The sequence below is a fragment of the Lonchura striata genome, chromosome 4, assembly GCF_050655825.1.
Source record: "Lonchura striata isolate lonStrDom1 chromosome 4, ASM5065582v1, whole genome shotgun sequence".
Classification (NCBI taxonomy): Eukaryota; Metazoa; Chordata; class Aves; order Passeriformes; family Estrildidae; genus Lonchura; species Lonchura striata.
The window spans coordinates 25,761,752-25,778,730 of record NC_140706.1 but is presented as its reverse complement, the minus strand read 5'-3'; the positions used below and the strand labels follow the sequence as shown (position 1 = coordinate 25,778,730).

Below are 16,979 nucleotides of genomic sequence, written 5' to 3'. Positions count from 1 at the left end.
GAAGTGACTCTTAGGAGGGGAGGATAGGTAAATGTGGTAGTTGTATCTGTTAGCTTGCTATTAAATCTGTCACCACAAACTAGCAGTTTGGTTTTTCTCTATATACTGTGCCCCTTTTCTCTTTCCCTTTCCTTTCTTGTCCATCCCATGTAGCTCTCTGAAATCTTGGAAATATGTAATTTGTTGTGTACTGTCAAGAAAACCAGTAACAATTGCTTTTCCACACTAGTTTGGTTGATAACTAAATTCTAGAATTCTGACTGGAAAACTAAAGAGCTTATGCTGTATTATAGAATAAGCTTTTATGTTTAATGATTGTTTATATTTGATGCTGCTTGCATTTTACAACCTGGCTAAAAGTGACAAAGATTTTTAGGAATTAACATGAAAACCATAAAGCAATGCCTGTAAGAAAGCAAAAGTGATTGTTGAGAATGTAAATATCAAATATATATACTTTGATGAGTAACTTATCAAAAGAGCATAATTGTCTATTTACTAACTAAAGTTGTGTATAATGAAGGTAATGACTAATGATAAAAGATGATAGGTTCATTTTCTTTCCTAAATTCTGTGTTTTAACAAAATAGTCTAGTACATTTTGTAATATCTTCATAAATGTTTGAAAGTATTCCTAATAAGGGCAATTATTTTAATGTTAAAATATTTATATTAATTTGTTTCTCCCTATATACCAATATTTTAATATCTACTGAAAGTTATGATTAATTATTTTATCTTTAGTATGTAGTACTAGGTTAGGGTAATTTTCCTATGAGCTGCCAGAGCGCAGTGACCACTGCTATTAAAGGAAATAAATGCCTCCTAGAAAATAACTTCCCAAATGGGGTCCAAATCTCAGAATTTTTAAAGGTTGGTGATAATAAACACTTGGCCTTTAGCAGGAGTCCCTGAAAACAGATAACTTAATCCATTCTTCTTGTGGTTTGGGTTTTTTCCTTATCTTTTTTTCTTAAATAGTGTGCTTGCTGAAATGTACAGTGTGTTGCCAGGGAATAGAAATGTTTTTGCTTCCTACTGTAATACGTTATAATGCTTGATTTGAGAACAGTATACTCTCACCTTACCTTCAGGTCTCTGAATCTCTGATCTCTGCCTTTCTGTATTTTTGAGAGTGTAGTCAGTTGTCTTCCTTAATAGGATATTTAAGTGAATTGTAGACATATTAGCCACTCTGGGCAGTATAGCTTTAGACCTTCAGTTTATATTGCAGAAGTAGCTGGACAAGCTTGAGAAGTGAGCCCTTGGGATTCTCATAAGGTTTAACAACCAGGTGCAAGGTGCTGAACCTCGGGGTTGGGACAATCCCTGGTATCAACACAGGCTGAGGGATGAGCAGATCCAGAGCAGCCCTGCTGAGAGGGTCTTGGGGTTGTTGTGAGAGGCTGGACATGACCCAGCCATGTGCACTCAGCCCAGAAAGCCAAACGTGTCCTGGGCTGCACCCAGAGCCCCGTGGGCAGCAGGGGAGGGAGGGGATTCTGTCCCTCTGCTCTGCTCTGCTGAGAGCCCACCTGGAACGCTGCATCCAACTCTGGGGTCTGCAATACACGAAGGACATGGACCTGCTGGAGTGAGTCCAGAGAAGGAGCCACTAAGATGGTGAGAGGTATGGAGCACCTGTCCTGTGGGGAAAGAGTGAGAGAATTTGGGTTGTTTTATCTGGAGAAGACTGGCAGCCTTCCAGTTCCTAAAGTAGCCTACAAGAAAGATGGAGGACTTTTTAAAAGAGCAGGCAGTGGCAGGACAAGGGGGAATGGCTTTAAATGAAAAGAGAATATGTTTAGATTAGATATTAGGAAGAGATTTTTTACTGTGAGAATGGTGAGGAATTGGAACAGGTTGCCCAGAGGATTTTTGGATGCTGCATCCTTGGCAGTGTTTTGAGACTAGATTGGGTGGGGCTTTGGGTAGTGTGGACTAGTGAAATGTGTCCCTGCCCATGGTGGAGGGGTTGGAGCTAGATCATCTTTAACCCAAATGATTCTGTGTTTCTGTGCGTGCTGAACACTATATTGTTATTTAATTTTCTTTGCAATATGAAGACTGTAGTGTTTCCATCATTTTCTCTTCAGCAGCCTTTTGCCAGTGAGACATCTGCTTCTTGAAATGCTGCTTTTCAGATCCTGCTAACAAGTCAGAATTGCTTAAAAAAATTTGATATAAATATCTTCAGTTGTTTTCTTTAAAGCTTCAGAATGCAACACGATTAGTAAGCTAAAATCTCATGTCTTTGCTTTTTTTAGAAGATTCATATCCTTGCTGTTAAATTACTCAACAATAAACCTAAGCAGTTGGCACTTGGTGAGGAAATGGTGTGGGAGAGTTATGAATTAAAACATAGATCTTTTACAGATACAGTTTTCAAAATGCATCAGATTAGTAACTTTATAGAGATGGAGGATGTTTTCAAGGAAGCATTCATTATACATAGGCTGAACATTAATATTATACTAAATCTGCAAAACTTTATTTTACCAGTTTTTCAGTGTCCCTTTTTGAATTTAGATGAAAGATGACATTTCTTCCTTGGTTATGTAAGACTGAAATACAAATTGAAAACATCTAAATGTTGTGTGATCCAAATAACTAGGCTTCTTTTTTAAATGCGAGAGAGGGGTTATTTCTGACTCGCGTGTCATATTGTTAATATGTTTATTTTTAGGTAGTTGTAATCCATGTCCGGAGACTGTAGATGTGAAATGCAATTGTGGAAAAACTGTCATTAAAGTGCCCTGTGGCAGAGAGAGGACCATCAAACCTCCCAGATGCAAGCAGCTGTGCAGGTCAGTATAGAAAGTGTGTCTGTTTCGTCTTCTTAAGTGGAGTATAAAGTGCTCTTACAGAAAGTAGTAAAATATACCTTGAAAGGCAGAAATTGTTCATTATCTGATTACAGTTACTACTTCTCAGTCTTCTGTATCCTTGACTATGCAGATGGAGATTAGCAATAATCCCTCCTATCAGATACCTCTCTGACACCGAGGTTTCATGAGCAGCTTGCCTGCTTCATGGGGGAGGTTCTGTCTCACCAAGCTCTTCCAACTCTGTAGTCCAGCTCATTTCTTCAAGTCATCTCTGGTATGTTTTGAAGTACCTCAGTGAGGCAGTTTATCTAGAAAACTTTACTAGCAAAAGAAAAAGAATATTTTCTGCTGGGGTGTAGCAGGATTATGTAGCGCAGAGTAGAATTAGGGTTGAAACAGCTGTTTGAATATGTAAACCCAACTTTGATTTTTAATTTTATTTAGAATTCCTCTCTAATTTTATTGTGATGTTAACCACCTGCTGAAGGTGAGAAGTATACTAGTTTAAAACAAACACCAACAACTTGTTCATTTCAGTTCTTTGTATGTTGGACATACTTGCCTAGTGACTAGCTTTGTAGTTCTTGCTGTCATATTGATTCATTCTTGGATTTTACTTCAGTCGGCCACCTACCTGTCACCATTCTACCCAGGAGAAACACTATTGTCACTTTGGGCGGTGCCCTCCGTGTCGCCAGCCCTGCCAGAAAACCTTAACGTGTGGTCATTTGTGCCCTGTTCCCTGCCATGACGAAGCACTTGTGAAGCAAACCGGTGTAGTAAGTAAACAGTGAGAAATGGTGCATTATTTGTGTTCAGAAATATGAGCATCAGTTTGACCTGAATCTTCTGTTTTGAGGCTTTTGGAGTTCAGAGTAAACACATAATCAAGCACAGAGGCAGGCATTCAGCTCAGCATGATGCTAAATAGTTCTATCTCCTTTGTTACAATCTAAGTAATATTGTAATACGTAATTGAATTGCTCAAAAAATTTTAAGATTCTTGTTGGAGTTGTATTAAAAACATTTAATTTCAGCTTTAAGCAATTGCTTTTAACATAAGAACAAAAAAAATTAAGTCTGGTATTTACAAAGCCATCAAATTTTGCACAAGTTAGAAGTCAGAAATTGGCAGTTTTTAAAATAACACATGGTATGCAGTGCATGATGGTAATTGAAGTAGCTTACTAATTGAAATATTTTTACCTTTATTAACTGATTAGAATTGTTTTACTGGTCTTTTTCATTTGGTCTGGTGCTTAATTTTTAGCACTAGGAGCCACAGGACTTAATTTTCCTATCCCTAATCAAGGTAAGGCTAAAACTGTAATTTTTTAATAACTATCTATATGGGATGTGGAGATTTCCATTAGTAAAAAGCTAGTTACTAGAAAGTGAATTTTTCAGAATTGGAAAAGCTTTGGATTGTACATTTATTTGTGGCTAAGCAGATAGTTCCATTTATGTTTTGTATTCAAGTGGTGTCTTTTGCTCTCAGCATCAGTCTGCAGGGCCTTGGGAACAGCCATCTGAGCCAGCCTTCATTCAGACTGCACTACCGTGCCCTCCCTGTGAGGTTCCTATACCAGTGTAAGTATCAAAATTTAAAAAAGGCAAATTAAAAAATGAGATTTTATATGGAAAGATAGTTATTTTGTGTCTGAGAAGTTATCAGGGATATTTTAAAAAAACCAAACTGTTCTTTAGACTAGAGCTCTGAAATAACTGGAAAGTATGATGTATTAGTAGAGAAAAGGGAGATGCTATTTGGAACAAAAGCAGATTACTTTCTGAAATTAACTGATTTCATATACAACTACAATTAATTTGCACGTGAAACAAATTTTGAGATTTTCATTATAAAACACAGCAATCCAAACAGCTGTTGCAAAGGAAAAGGCATTGAGCTGCATAGATGGATGATTTTCTTAGTTTGTACTTTTAAAAAATAGAATACACTAATTTTTGTGTGAAAAGCACTGTCACTGTTTTAAGTCCCCTAAACAAGTATGCATTTTCTAAATCTCTGATTTTTTTTTTTTTAACAGGGCATGTCTTGGACAGCATGAGGTGAGTCATGGAAACTGCCCTGTGAAGTGAAATAATGGCAATTACCTTACTTTGTAAGTCTGCAAAACAAAAGGCATTAAAAATAAATAGATTTTTAATGCATATTTTTAAATTGATGCGGTACCGTAACACAAATGCTTACATATCAGAAGTTATTTTAGTTCCTTTCTGAAGAATGTATAACTATTTGACTTTGTAGAATTCATGGAGAGAAATTTAAACTCATGATTTTTTTAGCTCTTTGTGTTTTCTTGCAGGTGTTTAAATGTTTTTTGGTGGTCTTATTAAATATTTATGCTTTTTCCCCTCCTCATTCTATAGTTAATATTCTCTCTCTGTTGCACACTCTTGAGTTCCGTGAACTGCTGCGTATATTTTAAAAGAATAAATAATACAATGTCATACAGGAAAATTCTCATGTGACTTGGATCTAAGCACACATGGATGAAATCAGACAGTATAGTGGAAACTTATTTAGTGTTAGTTACTAACTTTCTATTCTGTAGCCTTCTCTAGTTTTTGATGAAGTTGCTGTCTATTTTGGCTTACATGAGAAGAGAATCTAATTGATGCTTAGTAGCGGACATCATTCACAATAATTTCTAAAAGTTACAAAATATAAAGTCAAGTTTTTGTCCTTGATTTCAGAAGATGACTGCTAAGCTAATTAAGAAAAACATTTTGCTGTTACGGCTTTGTCTACTGGTATGTCTGGTATAAATTCACTGTCAAAGCCTGACTAACAGTATTATAAAAAAACCTAGGATCATTTTAAGCAAGTAAAAAATTGTAGAAACCACTAAATTAAATACAAAAATATTGAAGATTCATTTTTTTCTTTGACCTTTATTAATAATTTCTTGATGTGTGTTGTAATGGTGCCTTGATAATGTTTTGGTGACATCTTTGAATGTTGTTACCAGTGTCTGTGTAGCTGCAGTCTGTTGAAGCAGCACATTCCCTAACCTATCCAGTCTGTGAATGCAGCTTTTCCATAGAGCTGTTTTGCAGCTTGATGGTTGCTGAAAAAAAGTGTATCCTGAAAGTGGATGAAAAGAACAACAGTGCTTGTCTGCTTGTTGCTGAAACAGACGGGCTTTACTTTGTTTTTCCCAAGTGAAACTTACATGTGTATTTGCCAGTTTTTTATTGAGTCAGTTACATGGTTTCTGATAGGACATACCAAATCTCACCCAAACTTCCATGAATTTATACATAAATAAAATGCAAGCTGTGGTCAGTAGACCCAGTCTATAATGTGACAATGTAAAAGGATTTGGTCCTGATCAGATGTACATGACTCTGAAGTTTGTCCTTCCTCATAGCAGAAGGACAGTGTCACTAGACTTACTAGAGAAAATAGTAACAATTACTACATATTTATTACTACTTGTTTCAGAATAATTAAAAAATATTTCATTTTATGTTGCATGCAAGTCTTGGCAAAATCATTCAGTGGCTTTGGGTCATGTTTTATATATGGATTTGCATAGATAATGAGGACAAATCCCTGTGAGTCTACAGCTGACTTTAATTATTTAAATTTTTTGATGCTACGTGGTACTGTAGATGAACTGTTACTTCTGTCAGCCCACAGAGGTCAGTGCTGCCTTCCTACTGAAATGCAGCATTTCCTCGAGTGAAATTGTCTCCTATTTGAGATTTTGGTGGAAGTTATGGGAAAGAATGATTCATTAATGTGTATAGGAAGTGTATTTTATTTGAAGTGGATTTTGTGCTCATTCTTCATTTATATGTTGTTTTGAGATCTCTGGAAAGAAAAAAAAAAATATGTAATGTCTGTTCACTGTTTTACAGCCACATTAGTTCCAAACAAATAATCTCAGCTCAAATTAATTTACTTTTGTTAATAAGTGAAGGCATATGTATTTAGGAATGCTTCTCTCCAGTAGAAGGGTCCAGGTCCAGCTCCTGAGGAGATTTTCACTGGGAAATGGGGACTGTTCACAAATGACAAAAGCAGTAGCAACTTTCTTAAGAGAACTTTTGCTGTGAGTAGGTGCTTATTGCTGTACTTACTTATGTTGGACTATTATTATGCCTCCTATAATGAAAGAGATATAAAAAAATAAACTAGGAATGAAGTAAGCTGTAAAGTATTCTTGTGTTTTATCAGGATGCCTGCTGACAATGTGTAGAATAGGGAATAAAAGCGAACACCTTAGGACTTGTATAACAAGCAAATATACTGTCTTTTTTACTATTTGGACAGTAATTTTCATTTGTGTAGATACTGGAGTTGGTTGTTCATTGGGAAGGTTGTGTATGGGTTGTTTTTTTTATTTCTGTTTGGTATTTAATTTAGGAAGTATTTTTAAGGGATTGATTTAGTTTGAGCTCTGGCATTTAGAGCAAGCAATTTATCAATTAACAACATACTTAAAATTACTTTTCAGATGATGTAATTATATAAAATCTGTGCATAATGGAAGTATGATTATACATGATGTTTAAGCTAAAAGAACATTTCTTTTAGCTGAAGTCTACAGCCTTCTCTTAAATAATTTTACATATATTTAGAAAAATAAATAACTCGGCATTCTTCCACTTGTAGGTTCTTAAAAGTAGCTCTCAATTTTGTTTCACGTTGTGTGTCAGAAAAATCACCTATCAACAGTTGGTGCCACCCAAAAAAGAAGTCTTGATGTTCTAACTTTTTTTAACCATTATATATGTTGGTATTTCATAGCAGTAGTACACATACACTGTTTTAAAATCAAATTATTCTAAATCTCTTTTTATGGGAAACATACATTAAAGCTGCTACAAGGTAAATGAAGACAAAGAAGGAGATCTTTATTGACTATGACACCAATTTATCTGCTGTTTGTAATTTCCTTCTAGTTGCTTCATTTCATGAAATGTTCTAGAGGAAGGAAAATGCTCTGATTTTGCTTCCTTGTATATATGCTGCATTGGACTGGGCATATCATTGAACTCTCTTCTTGGGTGTTTTTTTTTTTTTTCTTTTGGTAGGAATTTGATGGTATATTTTAATATTCTGAGTAGGTTTTAGTTCTGGTTTGTTCATAGGAGGAAGACCATTACTCTGCCTCTAGGTAAAATTTAATGTAAAACTTGATGAGATTCATCTTTATGGCTAAACACCTTATAAAGGTTTCTAGAATTTCCTTGTCCTGTTGATTTTTGTTTTCGTATTCTAATTGACTTATCTGTTAATCGCTTTTATGCATTTGGGAGATTTCCTGGAAATCTTTTGAAAGTTGTCATGTCTTTTTTTCCTTTCTTTCCTTTCCTTATCCTGTGGAAGACCTGGTATCCTGTAGAAGACCTGGAGTCTGAAAATGTTGCCTTCCCCCCCCTCCCCCCCCCCAAATTCAGCTCTCATAAAATACTTATGGTTCTCATCTGCCTTCTTCATTCTTCAGCTCATCAGCCTCCTGGTGTTTGTGGCTACTTTGATGCTTGTCTTTGTAACAAGAGTTCTAGCCCTCATTTAACCATTTCAGAAACTGATTCCAACTGTAGGAAGTAAAACTTCACTTTCTCAGCTGGATTTATTACTAAGATCACAGCTAGGTTTAAATTAATTTAAAATTTTCAATTTTGGGTTACAGTGTCAGTTGATTCTAGGAAATTGTATCTTACTGAGCTCAAGCTGGATGCAGCCAGAGGGCTGGAATGTTCCCTCTAGTCAGCCCTCTGAAAGCTGCCATTGTTGCCTGGCTGACTTGTGCACTTCACCACTCTTGCCTTTGTTTAACAGTGCCTCTCATCTGTGTACTTGAACAATGCTACTGGGAGGGATGCTCCAATTCTGCATAAGTGCTTGGCTGTAACTGGAGCTAGTGGTTGTGTCCTTATCTGGTGGAAGACTAACTCCTGGTAGAAAAAATCTCACCAGTGTTTTGGAATAGTGCAGCCCTAGAGGTAATTTTTATTGTTGCCCTGATCTGCTGTCACTGTCTGAGCCACAGCAGAAGCATAGTCATAAAAAACTGAGTGGCAATGGGTGAGCAAGGAGAGGTAGAGAAGTGAGTGAATTGTAATGTTTGATACATCTTTTCTTTCATTCTTTTATCTTTAATATCCTTTGACTACTTACATTGCTACTGAAAGGATGTTGTGCTCTGAGGGAGATGGAGTAGGATGTGAAGGGGTGGGATATTAGGAACATTAAAAGCTTTGGTAATTGGTGTGTGCATTCTGGATATGGTACTATTCTCTGCTTCAGACCCTATTTTTATTAGGCCTGCTGCTTGCTGGCTTTTCCTCCTTTGGTCACCAGAAACATCCAGCAGAGACAGAGTAGGATGTTTTCAAGGGGCAGTAGGAGCCAGGTGTTCAGACTACTTGGTGTGGTTGTTGTATTAGTGCTTTAGCCAGCTTAACTTCTTCATCTGTGACACAGGGGGGTGAAAGTGGTTGGATGTGATGGCCTCAATGTTTTCTACTGTGTATGCCATGCTTGATGTTCAGCCTGCAATGCAGACTTCTCCTCAGTCTTGGTGAGTCAGGATGATCAGGGGAGTTCAGAAGTCTTCTGAATGAACTGGATTTTGAAGTGATGTGATGTGGAGTAGTATTTTTTGGGTGAAGCCCAGAAAAATTTATATAGGCAAGTGGATTTAAATTTTTGCTTTGTATGATTGAAGGAGATAATATGAACAGTGCTGAGGGGAGGCTGTCCCTCATTCTTCCCTGTGGGGCCATGTCCTTTATTTTCAGTTCCTGTGTTCATCTGTTTGTATGGCTAGGCCACTGGCAAAAGACAAGAAACATTTTTCTATTGATTCATTTTCTTCCATTTTGATTATTTGAATCATCTTTCTGTAAAGAGAGACGTATGGTAGGACTTGTTCAAAGTGGTAGGAGATGGCTGTGAGGGCTGTAGAGTTCAAAGAGAGAAAAGGAATGGGTACCCTGCAAAGCTGTTCAGTCAACTGCAGTTGCAACATAAAATCACACCCTTAGTCTAGTCAAACTGAGTTATGTCACATTAGTCTCTTGTGTAATAACATCATGAATAGTTTGTTTTTCTCTGTGAAATGACATGAAATTAAGAAAAAAAATCAATTTTTTGACAGCATCACAGAAAACTATTTTTGTTTTGTATGGGTATTATATAATGGTTGGAAAATGCTAACAGCAAGTTTCCTCTAATCCTTTTGTATGGAGGGACTTGTACTGTTCAACTTCAGGCAAGTAACCTAGTTAGGAGTTTACACTGGTTTCAGTACCAATGAAGAGTAATGGCTTCTAAGTAGATGCTCTGAAGGTTTCTGCAGAGTTCTGTTAACAAGAGTGTTGACCTCAAATTGTAAAGTACAAATGTGACATAAGACATTAAAATCTTAGTCCTGTTATGGAGCTATTTCTGCTTCTCCTTACCTCTCCTGGGAGTTATATTTGATGTAGTCAGTATTTGCTTTTTAGAATTTCTGGCTTGCAGGTTGTTTTCTGTTTTTAGACTGTAAAATATTTTTCATTTATGGTGACCATAACACAATTATCCCTGTGAAAGCAAACTGTTACTGTCTTTTGCAATAATAGTAAAGCACCCTAGAAACCTTTAATGGAAGACACAAGTGTAATTCAGAAAGATGGAGCAAATGACGCTAAAAGATTTGAGTGCATAACAGTCTTTTAAACAGAAAGGAAAACTGCTGCAAAAGTTAGCTTGTTTAATGAAATGTGCTTGTTTTCCTATTACAATTAGTGTAAAACAAATCTGTATGAATACATTGTTATGTGGACAGGAACCCAAATGATACTTAAAAAATCAAATAGAATTTCTCTGTTTTTTTTTTCTTTTTCAAAGGAGAGCCAAAACATCTCTGTAATAATTCAGTGTCTCTGTGTGTAAATATGTATATCTCACATGTTACATATGTGCAATGTTTGTATATATATCCCATCTGCATATTTAAATTTATTTACTTATTTTTAACTTTTAGGTTAGTCTGTTACCATGTCACTCTGCAAATCCCTACTCATGTAAGAGATTATGTGGACGACTTCTTAATTGTCAGAATCATACCTGTATGAAAGAATGTCATCATGTTACTAAATCAAACAGTAGTTCAGATGGAAAGAAGGTAGGTTAATTTCCTTTTTGCTTTTGTTTTTGTGTATTTTTTATGGATAGGTGTTGTCTTCAATTTTACTTGGAAAATAAGGAATTTGCAGCTGGAAGATACAGATTTATTCCAGATCCCACTGGGAGACTTGCATGTGTGCTGTTCCCATTGATGAAGTGACAGTTAGCTAATCTCTATTTCCTTAAACTATAAATCTGAGACAATATTACATTTTTTGCAATTTCTATAACTTTTTGTTTTGTGATGGCATTACTTTGATTTCATCAGAACCTTATTTAACACCCTTGAGAAGTCTCCTCTAATGTTACTTTTTGAAACTGTCAAGATCAAGGGAACTACTGATAATCCTTGTATACAAATGCACTTGCAATCTACTGGGGAAACTACTGAGGAGAGTTTAAATGGGTTGAGGAGGCTGGGAGACCTTTAGGAGAGCACTGGAAAAGTTGCAGAATTGCTGAAGAGTTTTCAAAGTACTTGGATGATATATTCATGTTTATCAGTGTCTATTAGAAACTCTCATTTAAGCAGTTAAGAAGTTGCAGGTGTTAACTGCTAAAGCTAACATGAAACAAAAGTATAAAGCTTAACATTGTTCAAGTTATGAGCAGTCAGAGCTACATATATATGTTTTGTGGTTTGGGAGAGAAGTGATTTGGAGGAAAACAGCTTCTCAAGTTTTTTTTTACTTCAACTTCAGAAAAAGCTGCAGTGTGGGCAGTCTGGACATTTAGAAAACAGAAGGATTTGGTTGGGTATAAAGCAGGAATGTTATATTTTAACTAGCTTACATTAAACTTAAATAGCATATCATCTCTGTGGATTCATGTCCTGGAAGTGGTGGTGTCATTATTTAATAACTGTATATCGTAGCTAACACATTAATCTATGATTGTGGAAATTTTGTCTGAGGAGTATGGGCTGTTAGTGCAACTGGTGGAGCAGTAACTTTTGCAGCAACAGAGTGACATCAGTAAATAGTGAGAGTGATAGTTAAGCATCCCCAGTTCTGACTATAAGAGCCTGCCTTCCTGCTGCTTCAGAGAAGCCAGTTAAAATGTGAATGAGTCAGGACTCTTCCTAGCTTCATTTTGAATGAGGCAGTACATTCCCAGAAGAATGGGAGTCTATGTACCTGTAAAGCATGGGCAAATCTCATTTCTCAATTTCCTTCAATTCTTATGAACTCAAGTTGGTGTTGCCCTTTAGAGCTTTTGGTCTCTTGTTTTAGTAGACTAAATGTAGTCAGGGTTGATTAAATTTCTGGCTTATATGTCTGAGTAGTGATTTTTCTGTCTGGAATTTCAGTTTGTTCTGCATGTTGTGTTGGAAAAATGTTGCAGAAAGGCCAGCTATTTGCTTTTACCTACTGTTAAATGTTATATGACAGTTTTCTAAATGGTTTTAGTTGCTGTTGTTTTTCTTAGATTTGAAATTTTTTTAGTTAAGGTTTGTAAACAATCATTGTACAAGGGTTTCTTTTTAAACTTCAGTAAAAGTTGTTCAACTGTAGAAGGAGAAGGAAAGAAGACTGGGATAAAACTATTAAAACCTTAAAATACTTGTGCTGTTATTTTGAACAGCATAAAGTAGAACATTGGTGTTAGAATAGTCCTTTTGGGGAAGCTTTGTGTAGGTTTGTTCCTGGATAAATTTGCTTTACTTTGGTTGACTTCTTGAAAACTAAACATTGTATGTGGTAGTGGGCCTTAAATATTCTGCTGTGTAGGTTCAGTTGATAAATCCTGTCAATCTGTCTGGGTGTTTTTGGTTGCAGACTGGGGTTCTGGAAGTGTTGTTAAGAATGTGGGTAGAAATTAAGCTTTTTTTACTGTGCTTTGCTGTTCATCACCTTGTGCCAGTGTTCACATCACCCGGCATGAGAGTGACATCACAGATCTTGCAGACTTGTGTAGTCTGTGAAGTAAAAGCAAGACCTTAAGCAGCTCCTGGCATATTTGCAAGTTAATAATTCTTTTTGGAAAATTATACCAAATATCATGTGTGTATGGAAATTACTTAAAATTTGCTTATCAAAATCAAGCAAACCAATCCCTCTACCCCTGTATTAGAGGGTAGTATGTAATGACTCAAGCACTACATGAACATGATGAGTGAGATAAGTTGGTTTTGAAATGTAATGACGTATTTTTCTAACAATTTTCCTTAGAGAATTAAAAGGGGTTATGGTCACTTTCCAAAGCACCAATATAAAGGAGGCTCTTTTATGCCTAGGAAGGAAAATAGAATTCTCTTTGACTGACAAACACTGGCATTTCTGGTTTTCTCTTAAAAAACATATTTTAATAATTACTCTTGCTTGTGAAAGATCTTACTGAATAACTTGATTCTCATAGCAAAGACACCCCAACTCTTTCTTCCGTGTAACAGATCATAAATGACGCCTCACAAAACAAGCACTTGGCTTTTTCTTTAGTACTTTGTTTTAATTTTGTTAGGCGGGTCCAGAATGTTCACAGTGTGAAGAGGAGTGCACCAAGCCCCGGCTACCTGGCTGTCCTCACCGATGTGTTTTACCCTGTCATCCTGGGAATTGCCCATCATGTCTCCAGATGCTTAAAATAAAGTGTCACTGCAAACTATCAGTACTGTATATTGAATGCTTGTAAGTGTCAGAACACAACCCAGCTTTTCATTTGAATGCTATTAACTGGAAATAATTGGAAATGTCTGGGGATGGGAGCTACTCCTATGGCAATTTATAAAATTTCTTTTGATTATAATTTTTAAGATAACTTTTTTTTTTCTATTTAAATTCTGCAAGTATTTTATTTGGTATTCTAAAATTGCTATAAATATTGCTATAAATGCATGGAGTCTCATGAGCAGAAATTGTTTTTATAATACAGAATCCTTTGAATTATGCAAATATAAAGTAATCTACATAAAATTTGTTCTATATGTGCTTCTTTTAGAGTATGTAAAGAAGAATTTTATACAAGGATTGGAATGAATGTAGTTAGTCTAAAAGGTCTTTGTCTTTGCAGTTAATGTCTTCCAATTTCTAACTGTTTTAATTGAAAAACTGCTCAGTTTTTCAATTTGTACACCTTTTTAATCATTTGTGTGTGTGGATAGACGTTAAGCTAGACTTCATGAAATATAAGTTGGAACTTGGGGATTGTTCTGAAAATATTAATCATATGCAAGTATATTTTTCTTTGTTCATTTTATTTGAAGTACCTCAAATCTTCTAAATTTGTGTGGGTTTGTCTGTAAACCAGGGCAATTTATATTTGTCACACAGGATGTGGACAAATGAGTCCACTTTTTTTATAGTGAAATAACTGGAAAATACACTCCTAATTGCATTGACTTCTGCTGTTTTTAAATAGTTTGGGGGTTTTTTAACACAAATACATCTTTCCTTTTACAGAAAACTAACATCTGCTGATTTAAAAGAAAAGGAGCTTCTTGTTTCCTGCAGAAATCAGTGTCCAAAAGAGGTAAGCCATATTAACAAAGAAATACTTTCGTTGATGGGTATGTAGTATTTTGTGAATATAGGCCAAGCAAACTAGAGAATCTTAGTCTAAGTGAATATGTTAAATTATAGATGTGAAGGTGGTTAGTGTACTGTACTTGAAGGACATTTATTAATATATTGCTGTCAACTAGGAGAGTTATATTAAAGGAACAGAGGTTTGTCTCCAAGGCACTAATGCCTTGAATGTTTAAACATGCAGATGAAGTTGAATATGGAAGAGTATGTCCTCTCACATGGTTAAAAGCTGGTCATTAGTTTATATATCAACAATGATAGGATGCTGTCTGATTAGGAAAAACTGTAAGAATTGTGCTTGCTATTCTCATGTAAATGCAGGTTTAAAATCCCTCTCTGTGCAATTTGGAGGCTAAGGGATTTTATACTTAATAAATGAGATGAGATAATAATACCCTGGTGTTAGTGAAATATATGTTAAGCTGTGTAAAATGGAAGACAAGCCAGTTAGTCTCTCTGCTCTGTCTGGGTGCATCTAAAGGTTTGCTGTGAAGAAAAGAATAATATCCTTACTACATCATACTTAGACTATGAGCCAGTAGCCTCAGTAAAGAAGATTCCTGTTCAATACTATGTTTAAGTAACAAACTTTGTGGAACAGGGCAGGAGCTGGTTGAAGAAGTTACCAAGTTTTCATCAGAAGCAGGTTAGAAATGCTTCAGGATTTCTCTTGCAGCAGTGTTACCCACAATGTGAGGGATGGGCCAAAGGACTTTGTCCTTGTCCCTCCCAATACTGCAGTTGTGTGCTGCTTGTGTGCTTTCAGAAGTCCTTGCATTACTTGCTATTTTATGCTTTTTCCTTAGTTGTCATTAGTTGTGCTGAGAATGACAGCTCTTTACTCCATTTCCCACTGAAGGGTTAGAAAATGTGTAAAGTGGAAAAGCAGGAATTACATTATCATCCATTTATTAGAAAATTCAAATTTGAGTGCTTGTCTTTATTAGAAAACATTTTAAAAATTATTTTGCTTAAATACAAAGATTTACAAGATTTCTTCTGCTTTCCCAAGTGTCTGATCCTCTACTTTTCAGACAAGATTGTGTTAACCCCAACAGGAAGGTTGTGTTCTGTACATACTTGTGTCTTCTGCTTTTTGCCTTTTTTGCATCCACCAGATGCCCATCTGATGGAATTTTTTTCTGTAAATGAATGGTCCTGTCACCATTTTCTCATCTGGAGGTATGAAAGCTTTTTTCCTGGTGGGGGAACACTTTGGGTTATTATTTAATTGTCCATTTACCTCTTAATTTTGTCCTTTCATGTCCTTCTCTGTTACTTTGGGTTTTATTTGCTCCACAACTTCCTTCTCTGTATTTACAAGAGTGCTTACAATCTGTTATAATGAGCTATATGTTCTGTACTTCAGCTTCTCTTCAAAGAATTTTTTGTTTCCCATAGCTCATCTTTGACTTTGATTAATGTAACTGTTGTGATTCTTCTGAACATATTCCCCAGACTTAATCTGGGATTTAAAATCCACTTAGCAGTAGTCCCAAACTTTAGCTTGCAGTTCAGAATTGCCCTGTTCCACAGATAATGTCTTTTTACTTCGTTTGGTGGGGTGTGAAATAAGGAGTACAGCAAGAGAATTAACATTAGCTTTATAAAGCAATTCTAAAATTCTTACTCCTATAAATGCTTTGGAAAATAAGGCTTTCTTCTAGCTTCTGCTACCCAGAGCATTGTTTTACTGTAATTGATGATGGAAAAATGCATTTTATTCCTTCTCTGTGATGCTAGCTCTAGCTCTTCCTGTCTTTCATGAAATAGGGAAGTTACTAGCTATTAGTACCTTCTTGCTTCAGGTAGATCATATCTTTGCGTTACAGTTCATCCTACTTTCTTCAGATCCTACTTTCTTCAGATCCTCTTTGGTAACTACATGGGTACTGTATGGGTTTTTTACCATGTTTTTGTCTAAAAAATCTGTTCCATTTCTCTGAATAATGAACAGCTCTAGGGATGTTTTGTCTATTTCTGTTTTATAAACAAAATAGTTCTCTGCATCTTTGAGAAAATTAGGTACTGTATTGTAATACAAATTATACTGATAGTTCTCTTTTAAAGCAGTCATTGAATAAACACAATTTGAAGGGGCAGCCTTAACAGACACTACCCTGCCACTCTCACCACCACCTCTCCCCAAGCCAATTCTGTTGTTTTTAAGTTTTTGTCTTGTGAGACAAGAACTTGTTTATAAATAAACAACTTGGCTAGAGATAAGATGGATAGGACTAGTGAATTTAGAGCATTTACAGATTGCAGATGTAAAATGTCTGCCCAAAACAAATTTGGAATTATTTTTGTGTGTAGTTCTGGAAGCCTCAAGTAAATGTCAAATTAGTGTTTCTTGAGAATTTTATTATTCCATGTCAGAAACTGATACAGAGACATATGCAGAGCTCAGTGAAGTTGATGTTTCCTATAAATCAGTGTGCACTATCACTCCTAGCTTACCATAGTGCAACTTAG

The 16,979-nt window shown here is 35.8% G+C and overlaps 1 protein-coding gene across 1 annotated transcript in view; it reads left to right on the top strand.

The window, feature by feature from the left end:
* NFXL1 (nuclear transcription factor, X-box binding like 1) overlaps positions 1-16,979 on the top strand; it is a 44,840-nt gene that overhangs the window by 11,329 nt on the left and 16,532 nt on the right. The window contains exons 12-18 of the mRNA XM_021555735.4: positions 2,687-2,807; positions 3,451-3,607; positions 4,327-4,418; positions 4,877-4,898; positions 10,838-10,978; positions 13,441-13,607; positions 14,379-14,448. Of these exons, the coding sequence (XP_021411410.3) occupies positions 2,687-2,807; positions 3,451-3,607; positions 4,327-4,418; positions 4,877-4,898; positions 10,838-10,978; positions 13,441-13,607; positions 14,379-14,448 (770 nt within the window). The remainder of the gene's footprint in view (positions 1-2,686; positions 2,808-3,450; positions 3,608-4,326; positions 4,419-4,876; positions 4,899-10,837; positions 10,979-13,440; positions 13,608-14,378; positions 14,449-16,979) is intronic.